At 37.5% G+C, this 14,837-nt stretch overlaps 1 protein-coding gene across 1 annotated transcript in view; it reads left to right on the forward strand.

Annotated features, from left to right (window-relative positions):
- Positions 1-266: 266 nt before the first annotated feature.
- The window catches only part of atp8b3 (ATPase phospholipid transporting 8B3), a 37,565-nt gene continuing 22,994 nt past the window's right edge, over positions 267-14,837 (forward strand). The window contains exons 1-10 of the mRNA XM_053683359.1: positions 267-389; positions 1,970-2,068; positions 2,834-2,910; positions 4,438-4,510; positions 4,614-4,684; positions 9,832-9,923; positions 11,710-11,868; positions 12,047-12,135; positions 13,400-13,593; positions 14,526-14,809. Of these exons, the coding sequence (XP_053539334.1) occupies positions 267-389; positions 1,970-2,068; positions 2,834-2,910; positions 4,438-4,510; positions 4,614-4,684; positions 9,832-9,923; positions 11,710-11,868; positions 12,047-12,135; positions 13,400-13,593; positions 14,526-14,809 (1,261 nt within the window). The remainder of the gene's footprint in view (positions 390-1,969; positions 2,069-2,833; positions 2,911-4,437; positions 4,511-4,613; positions 4,685-9,831; positions 9,924-11,709; positions 11,869-12,046; positions 12,136-13,399; positions 13,594-14,525; positions 14,810-14,837) is intronic.

Here is a 14,837-nt window from a genome sequence, read left to right on the forward strand (position 1 = left end):
ATTATACAGAAGTCTGCTCTCTTCATGTTTCAGGTATGACCTGGCAGGTACAAGCCAAATGCCGTTATTTTCATGAACACATGCAACACAAGACTGTCTTGGGCTGTCACAGGAAACGTTATGCAGTAAGTAGAAATAAAAATCTTTTAAAAATGTTTGTATTAAATGTTTGCTCAAATAACTACTACCATGATGGAAATGATTTGTGACCGCACATAATCAACCCTCACCTTCTGATGTGCTGTTCTTTTGGAAATGTTTCTCTAATGGACCAGGACAATGTAGTGCGCAGCTATAAGTACACTCCCTTGACCTTCCTGCCCCGTAACCTGTATGAGCAGTTCCAGCGTGCAGCAAACTTCTTCTTCCTGCTCGTTGTAATCATGCAGGTATGTGGTTGTATTTATTTATTTGCTTAAATAAAAAATAACCTTGGAGCATTACTCTTCGTTACTCTTTGTGTGTGTGTGTGTGTGTGTGTGTGTGCATGTGTGTGTGTGTGTTTATTGCAATACTTAGGTTCCTCTGAAGGAGCATTAGGCAACATTTGTCAAAAGTGGTCAAGATTAGGTCTCTAACAGTCAAATACGAGTTGAATAAGATTTGAACGATTTTTTTAATCTGCCCTCAGAACCTTCAGTGGATTATCAAGGACTGTCATGAACTCACTTTCAAGTGACATTCCTCTGCTTGAAAACCAAGTAATAACACTGCAAACATGTGAAATTTGGCCCATAAAGAATTATGAGAATGGGCAAGGGGCCATTTGCTGTTCTGTTGTTCTTTGTAATAAGGTTTTGAGGTTTTAAGCTCTGGTATGATCAGCTTTATTATCATTAGTGTTTTAGGTTACACGATTCATCTGCATGAAAACCTGTGACCTGAAATTTTTTATTATTATAAACATGTGATATTCTGCTCACACTGGCATACAAGAATGGTCAAGACTTCTGCATACTGTTTTTCTTGGTAATGAGGTTTTTTAAGCTTTGGTATAAGCATCAATAGTATCATAAGCATTAAAGCTATGCAATAGGCCATACAGCTGCTTGAAAGTCAAGTTGATTTACAAGAACGGTCAAGATCCCCTTGTCTGTCCATTTGTCTTTGTAATGGAAACAATTCACAGCTTTCTACATTTTGATGTACATACTGTACCAGTCCAGGAGCAACCAATTTCAGACTGAGATTGCATGGAGTGAAGGGTCACTGGAGAATGTCTATATAATGACTGACAGGACCACAAACACAAACAAGCACGCTGGACTGTAAGGAAGTTTTCCAAATGGGTTTTCTCAGACACATAATACACTTGGTTTAATAGTGCAACTAACATATAAACCAATATTAAAACCAATGTTTATACGATTAGAAAAAAATTAGATCATATTGAGCAATTTTAATGAATACTTTAATTAACATTTGTTAACTGACAAAATTAAACATCAATTAGAATAAATATTAACTTGCTTTGTTAATATTACTCATGGTTTAATAATGCTAATGTAGTTGGTTTATTAATTTAATATGTTATAGATAAGGGATCCTTAATGTTTAATTTAACATGAAATATTATGGAGACTTTTTGTATATCATTAAAAAAAAAAGGAAGATATTATGTTATACACTAGTGCTGGGCAATATGAAGATATAATGTCGCTATTGTGAGAAATATTGATATGACAATATGCTTTTCTGAGATATTGTGAATATGGTGATATATTTTTTACATTTTAAAATAAAATAAAATAAAATAAAATAAAATAAAATAAAACCTTATTGGGGATGTCTGGGATTATCAGCAATACCCATAATACCCATTGTATAAATCATATTTGTAATGTTTTCACCTAATTTGTGTCCATAAGGGTTTATTGATAAGCTGTCACTAATATTTTGGAACTGTGCTTTATTTGATACACAACATTGTGTAAATATCTGGTTCAGTGTGTTATTGTCTGTTCTCCAGTGTATTCCTGCTATTGCTACTCTTTCGTGGTACATCATCATGCTGCCTCTGGTGACTGTACTGACAATTCGTGGGACAAAGGACCTGCTCACAGACCTGGTGAGGAGATCGGTTATGTCAAATAAATCACTGTAGTCATGTAAAAAATGTGCTTAATGAACAGTTTAACTCAATGTGAGACTTCTCTTGCCTCCCTGATCATGGGGTCAGAAGTTGGCGGAACATGACTCATCTCATATGAGCTTTCAGTTTCTTCTTGAGAGGTTGACTAGGGTTCCTTGTTTAAGTGCAGAGAAAGGTCTTGTACATTGGTTATTCTCCTTGTTGCCATTGTGTCTTTGCCAGTTTTGTTTAACGTTTGTTGGGTATTTTAGCTTGAGCTTGGCCTTGGCAACTGGAAGACTGCACCAGGATTTGTTCCATAAGCGTATTAGCAGGTGCTTAGGTCCTTAGCATCAGGAAGGCCATATGAATATCTTTTTTCTTTTTTTCTTGGGCTTATTATATAGCACGCACTTTCTATAGAAAATCAACATGCTGTCACAAGTACTGTACATTAATATCTACATATCAAACACACACACACACACACACACACACACACACACACACACACACACACATATACATACATACATACATATATATATATATATATATATATATATATATATATATATATATATATATATATATATATACATACATACATATATGATAAAATAAATACTTTTACACTGTTTTTAATTATATTGAGCATACTGAGTTAATTGCCAACTATCTCCTGTCATACATCCTCTGAGACATATGAAGTCATCCATCCACATGTTTTCAAAGTGATGCTCATGCTGATACTCATCACAGAGCAGCTTAACACACTCGGAGGAAAGCGCTCTGTGCATGCATGACGCACATGATTGGCTAATGTCTCTGATGGACAGGTAAGAGAAAGCAATGCCATCTCTTTCACCAAGAAAGCCAGTTTTGCTCCCTTTAATCCATCTTTACCCATTTACAGTTTTCATTGCATATGTGTCAAGCAGACATTTTAGACGATGGGGCAAAACAACAACAACAACAACAACAACAACAACAATAATAATAATAATAATAATAATAATAATAATAATATGTTCCCCTTACAAATATGTAATATGTGTAAGAATGTTTCAAATATCATGCTTTTTTTTTGGAAAAATAATTTTATTAATCAGCATTTATTGATGCCATTACAAACAGCACAACACCCACAAATCTTCTTTCAGCTAATCAGAAAAGCAGAGATTCAATCTATCATCGCATTTTTAAAAAAATATTTTATTTTATTGTTCAGCAGCATGTTCAAAATTCAAAAAGATGAGCACGTGCTCATTCATGCAATTACTCAATCAGACAGTTTTGTTCCCACAGTGCAATACATAAACTCATGCAGACACAGGTCAAGAGCTTCAGTTAACGTTTTAAGCCATATTAAAATCTTACTGAAAAGTAGCTTTTTATCAACCTCAAAATAAAGAGTTTTACATATCAGGTTGTGTGGCCACCTATCTCATGTGGGAACACAGGTTCATAAGCTCAGTCCAAACATACAGGCACACAAGCTCTTTGGTGGAGCGCACGATCATCCACAGAGTTCTTTCTTTCTCCACTCATTCTCTCTCTCTTATACCCACCACCTCTCTCTCTCTCTCTCTCTCTCTCTCTTCTTTTCTTGGTCATTATTATGATACTGCAAAAAGCCAAACTATTTAGACTGATCCTTCAGAAACCAAGAGTATTATTTCTCTCTGCTAAAATTGAGGTTTTAATAATTTTGTTTTATTTAGTACATAGCATTGTCATTTTTTGTTGTTGCCATTATGCTTATTTGTTCCTCATAGAAATACAAATATGAATGGCATTGGTCACTGTCAGGTTAGAATGTTCTCAGCAACAATTCATTTTAATTTATAATATATATAAATTATATTATATATAATGTATATTTTAATTTAATTTATATAATTTTGTCTCTTAGAATTTTACTCTCAGCTGGCCCAAACTTGCAGCCACCGTTTCTCTTAAGTCATATTGTTTGTAATTTGTTTGATTTATTGATGTGCCTCGGCTGTGGCATTGCATATGTCTAAAAAATATGTCTCTTAAACACCACATGCAATATCTTCCGAATGCTTTCAAAATGTTGTCCACGGTTAGCTTTTCTGCCTCAGTTCCAGAAAGTTTGAACTTTTGTATATTTCAAACACTTGAGTAGAATAAAGTTGGTCCATTTCTTTTTTTCTTTCTTTTTTTTTTTTTAAGGGTCGGCGTCGCAGTGATGCCAATGTTAACAAAAGGCAATGTGACATCCTTACTACACAGGGGTTAGTATTAGGGATATCTGTTAATGTATATGTATACACTGCACATGTAAAAAGCTAAATTCTGCATTATGACTGCAATATTTTTGCAATATTTTTTACTTGCAGCTTCACAGCAGCACAGTGGAAAGATGTATGTGTTGGAGATGTACTGAGAATTCATAGGGACCAGGTGATACCGGTATGTGTGTGTGTGTGTGTGTGTGTGTGTGTGTGTGTGTGTGTGTGTGTGTATGAGAGAGAAGTACTGAGAAGTGTTGTTCTGACCTTTCTGTGTTCCACAGGCAGACCTGTTCCTCTTATGCAGCACTGAACCCCACAGCTTATGCTATATCGAGACAGCTGACATAGATGGGTAGGAATGCAACTAGTTCTACTGTACTGCTTGCTCCCAGAATCAATGAAGATACATACAGTACAGTGGGGGAAATAAGTATTGAATGTGTCAACATTTTTTTTCAGTAAATATATTTCCAATGAGGCTATTCACATGACATTTTCACCAGACATCAGAATTAACTCATGAAATCCGGAAATATAAAGAATTCACAACATTAAAGTCCATAAATAAAGTTATGTGTAATACAGTGGAATGACACAAGATAAAAGTATTGAACACGCTTAGAAAAAGCAGTTCTCCAAGGCAAAGAACCAGCTGAAATCTGTAATTAATTATACCCCCTATCTGTGCAAATTAATATCAGCTGGGTTAGTAAATTGATGGTCTATTCAAAGGCTTTTCGTTACCAAGGTGTCACACAAGAAACATCTCATGATGGGTAAAAGCAAAGAGCGCTCCCAAGACCTTCGCACCCTTATTGTTGCAAAACATATTGATACAATCGGATACAGACGTATTTCTTGAAGCTGTCATTACAAATAAAGGCTTCTCAACTAAGTATTAAATACATTTCAGATAGTGTGTTCAATACTTTTTTCCCGTGTCATTCCACTTTATTACACATAACTTCATTTATGGACTTTAATGTTGTGAATTCTTTATATTTCCGGATTTCTTGAGTTAATACCAAAGTCTGGTGAAAATTTCATGTGAATAACCTCATTGGAAATATATTTACTGAAAAAAACTTTGCCGCATTCAATTCTTATTTCCCCCACTGTATGCAGACAGTTATTCTGTTTTTGTGCTTTAGTTGTGAAAACGTTATGTATTTGTGATTCTTTGAACACCTGGATACCTTATTGTGCATGTGAGCACACAGACTTTACCACAAAGTGATGAAATGAATTTGCTATGAAACGTATTTGCTATGAAATACACATCTCAATCCCTGAGACCTTCTCGATGACTTTTATTTGGTGTTCATAGAAACACAGTTACAAATGTAACTAGTAGGGATGAAAACACTAACTGTTTTCAGCTGCTGCCGCTGACTTGCCCTAACACCATCCGGAGGTGAAAAATGGGAGCCGAGTGTGTATGTCTTCCCTTGCCAGTACATAGCCGCTCCGCTGCCAAAACTCCCGCAGTGCCTCCTCTCTGCAACACATGGTAACTTGGCAGGCTGAACTTCAGGGGATCTTGGAGCAGCAGTGGACCCTAGACATGTGGTGCGCAGGCCCATCAGTGTATGGATATACCCTGCCACCTTGTCAATCACTGCCACGGTTATGGGTAAAATAGCAGCTTGGTGCCACCGTTTGCACGGATGAAGCCATTTACTGTCTCAACAGGTTGAAAACAACAAATTAAAAGCAATGCAACGTAAAGTAGGGCAATCACACATGATGTCCTGGCAGGGAGAGCTGGCATTCTTTGGAGTAGATATGGACTAGACATCTCATGCCACCCTGGTGACTGATGTATTTGACCATCCAGACACTGTCCAAATGGACCAACATGTGGCAGTGTCTCAGAACCAACAAGAAAAATTTGGGTGTCAGTTCTTAGTTCTAGTTGGTTATGTTCTGTCCTCACACTGGGGCTTTACATGCCCACTATGTGTTAATTCTAATAGCCCTAAGTGGACAACTGCCGCAGCTATAGTTAACAGTCCAAGCATCCTTAGCAGGAGCTGGAACTGCACATACTGACCAGCGTGAATTTGTATACAGCAGAGTGGATAGCATTCTCAGTCAGTCTAGCTTCAAACCACTGAACTGTGCAGTCTATTTTGGTACTAGAGGAATTTTTTTACCAGTCCACCATGAGGCTAATGTCAGTGTGTAATATGTAATGTATGCAAAGTAATGTGTGGGAAGGATGGCGGATGTGTCCCGAAGGACCTGCTCCTTAATTGGAGCACACACAAGTTGTTCTTGGGAGGGCAAGATGGCGCCGGTGTGGTTGACTTGCCATTTGTTGCTGTTACTCTGCTCGCTCCCCGTGTTGTTTCTTTTACTCCCGAATTGTTATGCACGACCCGAACAACAAACATTGCTGGACATTCAAACCTCCTTTCTTGCTTACAGTATGGCCAATGTGGAGTGTTTTATAAATGAAACTTTTAGGTCTTTTTCTTCCTTCGACTACACTGGGCTGTATATGGCGATGGCCTCTCGACCTTACATGGAGAAAGCACAGGAGGGAACGTGAGAAACGGGCTAGGGGTCTCTACCCGACGGAAAACTCACCTGCGGGCCAGCTTTGAATCCAACCTTTCTGTCCTTGCTTGGAAGTAGGCATAGGCACACGACATGCCTGTGGCCTGCCATTTGCTGGATTTTTCCTCCCACTGGCTTTGTCCTATCCTTCTTGCCTGCTCGTCTCCTGGCCCTCGGTTCAGCACTGCCCGGTTCACGGCTTCTGCGCTCGATGAGAAGGAGTGAATCATGCTAATCTTCATCTCCTGAGAAGAGCTTCAGTCTCTCCTAGCGTCATCACTCTACACAGAATGGCCTTGATCAATGATCACTATGTAGCTAATAAGACCATTCTGCCGAAGGATTTTTTTCTCTTTGAACAAGTTGGATTTTATGTTTATAACCTGGTCACAGGTTACAATTTTGGTCACAATTTCTGATCGATTTTTATTAGTTGGTGATTTTAATGTTCGTGTATGCTGCCCGTTAAATTCATTATCAAAGGAGTTCTTAACCCTCAACGAGTCTTTTAACCTGGTTCAGTGGATAAAAGATCCTAGTCAGATAATTGGCCACACTTAAGTCTCGGCAGTATTTATCTCAATTTCATTTGACTTTTAATCTGCTGTTCAATGATTTGTGTTCAAATCTATCTCTGGATTCGTCACTTCCTGATCTGGATGCTGATCAAGATCTCGAGTTGCTAAATGCTGCATGGCTGGATATTTTTTTGAATGTGACTACTCCTTTTAAAGTGTTTAAACCAAAACCCAAAACAGATCGTTGGCAAACTTCCGACACTCACTTGCTCAGACAAGCTTGCAGAAAAGCAGACTGGAAATGGCAAAAGGGCTGTCTTCAATCTTCATATGAGCTGTTCAAGGACTACTTTCTGGCTTTCCAGAATGCTACCAAGGCTGCAAAAGCTGTCTTTTTCTCTATTTTAATCTCAAACAGTTGCCATAGACCAAATGTCTTGTTCTTGGTCATAAACGCTGTTTTAAACCCAACTGTTAATCATATACCTAATCCTTCCAATGCACTCTGTGAATCCTTCTTGAGTTTTTTCATTGATAAAATTTCAAATTTAAGACAGCAGGCGATACTTTCATATAAGGCTCCTTTTGCATCTTGTCAGCCGCTATGGGAGGTTTTTGTTCCCATTTCTCTACAATCTTTCACAGAAATTATTGCCACCCTCAAAACATCTGTGTGTCCTCATGATGAGATTCATCCCTGGTATTTTAAACTGCTAATAGAGTCTATTGGCCCAGGTCTGTTATCCTTTTTGAAGAAATGTTTACCAACCAGTTCTGTTCCTGCATGCCTGAAAGTGGCCACTGTTACTCCCCTACTTAAGAAGCCTTCTTTAGACACATCTGTCTTAAATAATTATCACCCTATCTCTGTGGTTCCTTTTATCTCCAAGGTACTGGAAAAAGTTGTGATGTGCCAATTTCAGTCATTTTTAAATAATAACCAAATTTCTGAAGTTTACCAGTCAGGGTTTCTTCCAGTCACAGTCAGGGTTTGCTTCTGATGCCAGTACTCTGTGATTTTAGTTCTCTTAGACTTCTGCAGCCTTCGACACTGTTGATTACACATTGTTTCTATCTACATTAGAATCCCATGTGAGCTAAAAGGTTCTGTACTTAATTGGTTTAAATCCTATCTATCCAATTGATATTTTTCTGTCAGGATTGGCAATTTTACCTCCTCTTCTGCTTCCCATGAATCTGGAGTTCCCCAGGGTTCTTTTCTGGCACCTTCACTCTTCTCCCTGTACATGCTCCCCTTAGGTTCGATTCTGAGACAGTATGGAGTATCCTTCCACTTTTATACGGATGATACTCAGATCTACCTGTTGTTAAAAAGAAACGACCCTTCAGCATTAGAAACTCTTTTATCCTGTCTCTATGAGGTTAAACTCTGGTTAGCCAGTAACTTTTTGACTCTAAACGAGTCCAAGACCGAGGTTATAGTTTTTGGTTCATCCGACAAATTTGAGTTTAATAATACTGCTCGGGGAAATTTGTCTGTTTTTTAATTCTTATTTTATATGGAACCTTGGTGTTTTCCTAGACAGTCGGTTAACATTAGACAAACATGTGTCCTCTGTCGTTGCCTCTCGCTTTTTTCAGCTTCGCTTGCTCTCCAAAATAAAACATTTTCTGAAAAGTCCCTTGAGATAGCCATTCATGCCTTTATAACCTTGTGTTTGGATTACTGTAATTCTCTTTTCTGCAGTATTTCTAAGTCACAGGTATCTTGACTTCACCTGGTTCAAAATGCTGCAGGTAAATTTCTAAAAAAAAAAATGGTGGCAAATATGATCATGCCACTCCCACTTAGTTTAGCTGCTACAGTGCCATGCAAAGTACATTATCTTTCCTTATGCACTTTTCCTATCATGTTCATGTAAGTCACACAAAAAGGTGTATAATAATCAGTATTAGACATGAGTTTGAATGTAATGGGTTGAGTCTGAACACTGCCACATTCCCAGTTATAAAACGTTACGCAACCAGGTTATTGTAAAATTTTTCATTTTTCTTCCCCCTCTTAATAAATGCTTCTTATTGTTTTTCACTTTAATTTACAGCTTAAAATTTCACACAGGTAGAACAAAGGTAGAAAAGGTTCTGACATGATTTATCTGACATTTTAACAGGGGTGTGTAGACTTTTTCTGTCAGCACCTTTGTGGACACAGAAACTATTACAGAGATAGCCATTGATGATGGTATTTTGTAGCATATACTACATCATACTACATCATATGGTCACCACATGATTTTGTGGCAAGGTTTCAATGTGTGTGCACATGTAAGAAGGTATCAAGGTGGTAAACATCGCCCCTGCCGATTAGAAGGAATGAAAGAAAACTTGAATTTTTACTTACAGCTTATTTTTACTTATGGTGTTAATACTTGACTCATGTCTCTTAATTTGTTTGCAGAGAAACCAACCTGAAATTTCGCCAGGCTCTGAGTATCACCCACAATGAATTGACAAGTGGTCCAGTAGAAGAGCTTCTCCAGTTTTTTGATGGTTAGATCATCAGTCATTATGTTTCTATGAAACAAATGTACTATTAACTTTCAGAACAAATAAATATATTTATTTTCCTTGTTCCTCTGCCTGTCTGCTTTGCTTGCGCTCGCTCTCTCTCTCTCTCTCTCTCTCTCTCTCTCTCTCTCTCTCTCTCTCTCTCTCTCTCTCTCTCTCTCTGTGTTTATTACATGGCTTTAGGGCCAGATAGCACTGCTTTACTCAAGTTTGGCTTATCCATCGCCTCATCTAGATCTGTTTTGGATTACTCAGACTGTTCTGTTCTGTTCTGAATGTTCTGAGGCTGGTCCTGATGCATTGCAGTGTGAGGGTTTGTTAGTGAATTGTCAGTGTGTGTTAATGCAGTGTGGGTGCTTTACTGTACTGAGGTTCAGTACCAGCTCTGTTCCATGTTCAGCTTCTTCATATCTGTCAACCTAACTGTAAAGGAAATATGGAGATGGGTGATGGAAAACCTGTAAAGTCTGATTTAAAGAAAAGATAAATAATACCTTTTTTTGTCCAGTCAGCTGATACAATGTGAATTTCTCAGGTGGGTAGCTTGCTTTCCAGTCTTAAGCATTTGCAGAGTTAAACTGTAACACTGGCTGACACCTTTTCATTTCCTTTATTTTAATTTTAACACTGATGCCCCTGACACTGTGATCTTATCATGCCCACTCGTGTTACAAAATACATAGTGTTTATCTAGTTTTGACATCTGTGTGCAGTCAAACTGAAGATCTGTCCTGTATCTGTGTAGCCAGTGATACTGTAATGGCACTTTCCAACATGCCAGTATTTTGTAAAACAAATTTTTTTGTTGGTATGCATTGAGTGTAAAAAAAAACAAACAAAAAAACAAAACAAAACAACAACAACAACTTTGAGATTTGAATTCATTTGCATGAGACTGCAACAAAGTGGCATAAAAAGTCTCACAGGTAACAAGTGAAACTTGATGTGTAAGGCTCTTCACACTGCAGGATGATGAAGTGGTACGGGTGCAGCTCATTGTTCTTTAAGTAGAGGCAGTATTTAATGCTTCTTATTTGAATTTTGAGTAACAGTGGAAATTGGCCTAATTCAGCTCTGTAGCCATTGTGCATTGTGTTTCTTTGTATTCAAAGAAAGTGCTTACAGAGGTTGTGTGATAAAATAATAATAATAATAATAATAATAATAATAATAATAATAATAATAATAATAAGCCCCGCATGCTTTCACTGTAAGTTTTTTGACTGCTGGAGTGAAACATCCAGTAGACATAATTTTAGTCCTAAGTAATAATATATCTCCACATTTCTATTTTCTGTGTCCCTGTGTATATAAAAAGTGGTGAGATTTGGCTCTTTTCTGGAGGGTTTTTTTTTTTTTTTTTTTTTTTTTTTTTTTGAGGCTTACTGTCAGGGCCCGGGTCTGAAAGTACTGCTGCAACAGGTTCAGGTTCTATTGCAGACCCTGAGCACTGGGGGGCATTAGGACCAGCTCGTCTGCACTTTCTTCGTTTGCATGAGACCAGGGGCTGCAGGCTGCTCTAAGATGGAGGCCAATTGTGTAATGTAAATAGGATGAAAGAATTCGGTCCATTTGTTGGCAAGTTTAATACTGCACTTGTTGATTGTGTACATTGATTTGATTATATCATATCTTTTAACTCCTATACCACTTTTCACTTTGTAATAAACTGAAGAAAAAAAAAAAGTAATACATTTTCCAAACTGAATCCAGTGCTGTTTTTAAGTAAAATGTGAACATCTGTAAAACATGTTTCTCTTTTTCGCAGGGGTTGTTTGGTGTGAGGAGCCAAACAGTCGCCTGTATTCTTTCAAAGGGGAGTTACACTGGCAGGGACAGTGTTATCTGCTGGACAATGATCACATACTGCTCAGGCAAACTGTACTGCGCAACACTGACACTGCATATGGCCTTGCAATTTACACAGGTATACGCACCTATTTAATAGATCAAATGCAGTCCAGATACTCGTATGCATTATTAATTAGATTTGTGCAAAATTTCTTAACAGTCATACAAGCATGGACCCAGAAGATTATAACATATCATATGAAAGAGAACATTAGGATTAAAAAACAACAACATTCCCTTTAATTATATCGCAGGCTCTGACAGTAAGATTCTCAGGAACAGTGGAAACCTGAAAATGAAGAAGACCCAGGTGGAGAAGTTTCTTAACAAAGTAGTAGGGATGGTAAGAGTGGACTATGGCTATTATTTTTCAAAGGTTTATTATATACACACAATGGACAACCAACCAGTTCACCTTAAAGGTTTTTATTGACTTTATTTACTGACTCTCGCCCAGGTGTTGTTATGCACAGTTATGGAATGGACTACCATTTACCAGATGATAGGAAGTGGTTCATTCTTATCACAACAGTGATACTGACATAGTAGTGTGTGTTGTGCTGGTATGAGTGTATGCTGAGCAGCATAGTTAGGGCTTAATGACATTTTAAACTTACTGGCAAAGTTATAAGTTATTATTACCTACATTTTTAGTCTTGTAGGTGTACAGTTATAAACTATACACACCATGATTTCAGTGATAATTTTTATGATGGCAGGTATGATGACTTAAAAATCCCACAAACCTTACTCCACCAAATGAAGACACAGTTGCACAATTTCCTGTGTCAATAGCAAGCAGAAAGCCTTTGTGACCTTGAGAAGCCATGTATTTCCAAATACAGTATGTTATTTTTGTATATGTTAAGTCTTTGTACATCATTTACATAACAATTACAAAAAGCAAGCTCAGAAACATATTTGTGGCTAGCAAAACACCTTCTGAAACTTGTAATTATAGTTCAATGTGACAATTCTGTGATTTTTCAAGATATTGAACCATGAAGTTATGAACCTCAGTGAGGTGAAAAACTTTATACTTTATACTATGTACAGTGCATCCGGAAAGTATTCACAGCGCTTCACTTTTTCCACATTTTGTTATGTTACAGCCTAATTCTAAAAGGCTGTGAACACTTATGTACTTGTGCTTTTTTTTGTTTGTTTTTTATTTTTAATAAATTTGCAAAGATTTCGAACAAACTTCTTTCACGTTGTCATTATGGGGTATTGTTTGTAGAATTTTCAGGAAAATAACGAATTTAATCCATTTTGGAATAAGGCTGTAACATAACAAAATGTGGGAAAAGTGAAGCGCTGTGAATACTTTCCGGATGCACTGTACTTCCAAACTATATTCTGGTATATAATGTCTTGCATAAAGTATATTCAGTGGTATATAATATGTTTATATTGTGCCAAATTTTTTTTATTATTATTTTATTTTATTTTTTTTGCCAAAAATATCAGAAAGATCATTTTAGCTCCAAGGCCTTGATTTGTAACTGATCTTACAATTTTGTATTGATGGATCATGCCACACAAAATTTGTAATTATTACCATACAAATCTCTCTAAGAAAAGTTTTGTATGTCTTGTTTTTTTAGATTGTCCTCTCAATGCTGATTATCGCTCTACTCTTGGCTGTGGGATGTGCACTCTTTGAGCATTTGATTTCCCCAAATATCGAAGTTCTCGCTGCCATAGATGGCAATTTCAAGGCTGCCTACTGGGGATTCCTGACCTTTTGGGGCTATATTGTCCTGCTAAGCCCTGCAATGCCCCTATCCCTCTACATCTCGTAAAGACTCTCAATACATATACTCAGCAAAAAAAGAAATATCCTCTCACATTCAACTGCTTTTATTTCCAGCAAAATTTCTTAGCATGTGTAAATATTTGTATTAACATGAACAGATTCAACAATTGAGAGATAAACTGAACAAGTTTCACAGACATTTGAGGAACAGACATGGAATAATGAGTCCCTGAGCAAAGGGGGGGTCAATATTAAAAGTAACAGTCAGTATCTGGTGTAACCTGCAGCTGCTTTAAGTAGTGCAGTGCACCTCAGTGCACCAGATTGGTCAGTTCTTGCTGTGAGATGTTACTCCACTCTTCCCCAAGGCATTTGCAGCTTCTCGATCATGTCTGTGGGGACACATGGTTACATGTAATTTCCCACTGCAAGGATGGTCAGCCGTCCTTCCTGTCTCCCTGTAGCACCGTCTTAGCCGTCTTACATTACAGACATTGCAGTTTACTACTCTGGACACATCTGCAGTCCTCATGCCTCCCTGCAGCAGGTCTATGGCATGTTCACGCAGGAGAGCAGGAACCCTAGACATCTTTCTTCTGGTGATTTTCGGAGTCAGTAGAAAGGTCTCTTTAGTGTCCTAACTTACTGTAATTGTGACCTTAATTGCCTACCGCCTGTAAACTGTTCGTGTCTTAAGGACTGTTCCACAGGTGCATGTGCAATAATTATTAATGGTTCATTGAACAAGCATGAAAAACATCGTTTAAACCCTTTCCGATAGAGAACTGTAAAGCTTATTTGGATTTATGAAATTATCTTTAAAATACAGTCTCCTGAAAAAGGGATGTTTCCTTTTTTGCTGAGAATATATGTGTTTCATTAAACTGATTTAATCTAATAAGTGATTTTGAAGTTACTTAACTTGTATGAAGTATTTAACCTGTGGTTGATTTATGATGCTTTGCCCTGTTGAGGTTTGAGCTGATCCATGTGGTGCAATGCGTCCTGATCGATTGGGACATTGAAATGTACTGTGAGGAGAGCAACAGCCCTGCACAGGTCCAAACAAAGTCTTTGTCTGAGGAACTGGGTCAGGTGGGCCACCTGCTCACTGATAAGACGGGTACTCTCACACAGAACCACCTCCTGTTTCGCCAGTGCTGCATTGCTGGGCAGATTTACGGTCTGTACACTACTATTTTTTTTTTTTTCCAATTATCATCTCATTACCATTTAATGGAATATTTAAAGATTATGAGTAGTTCTGTTAATGTGAAGTAAAGTTG

This window comes from Ictalurus punctatus, chromosome 10 (assembly GCF_001660625.3).
Source record: "Ictalurus punctatus breed USDA103 chromosome 10, Coco_2.0, whole genome shotgun sequence".
In the NCBI taxonomy this organism is placed as follows: Eukaryota; Metazoa; Chordata; class Actinopteri; order Siluriformes; family Ictaluridae; genus Ictalurus; species Ictalurus punctatus.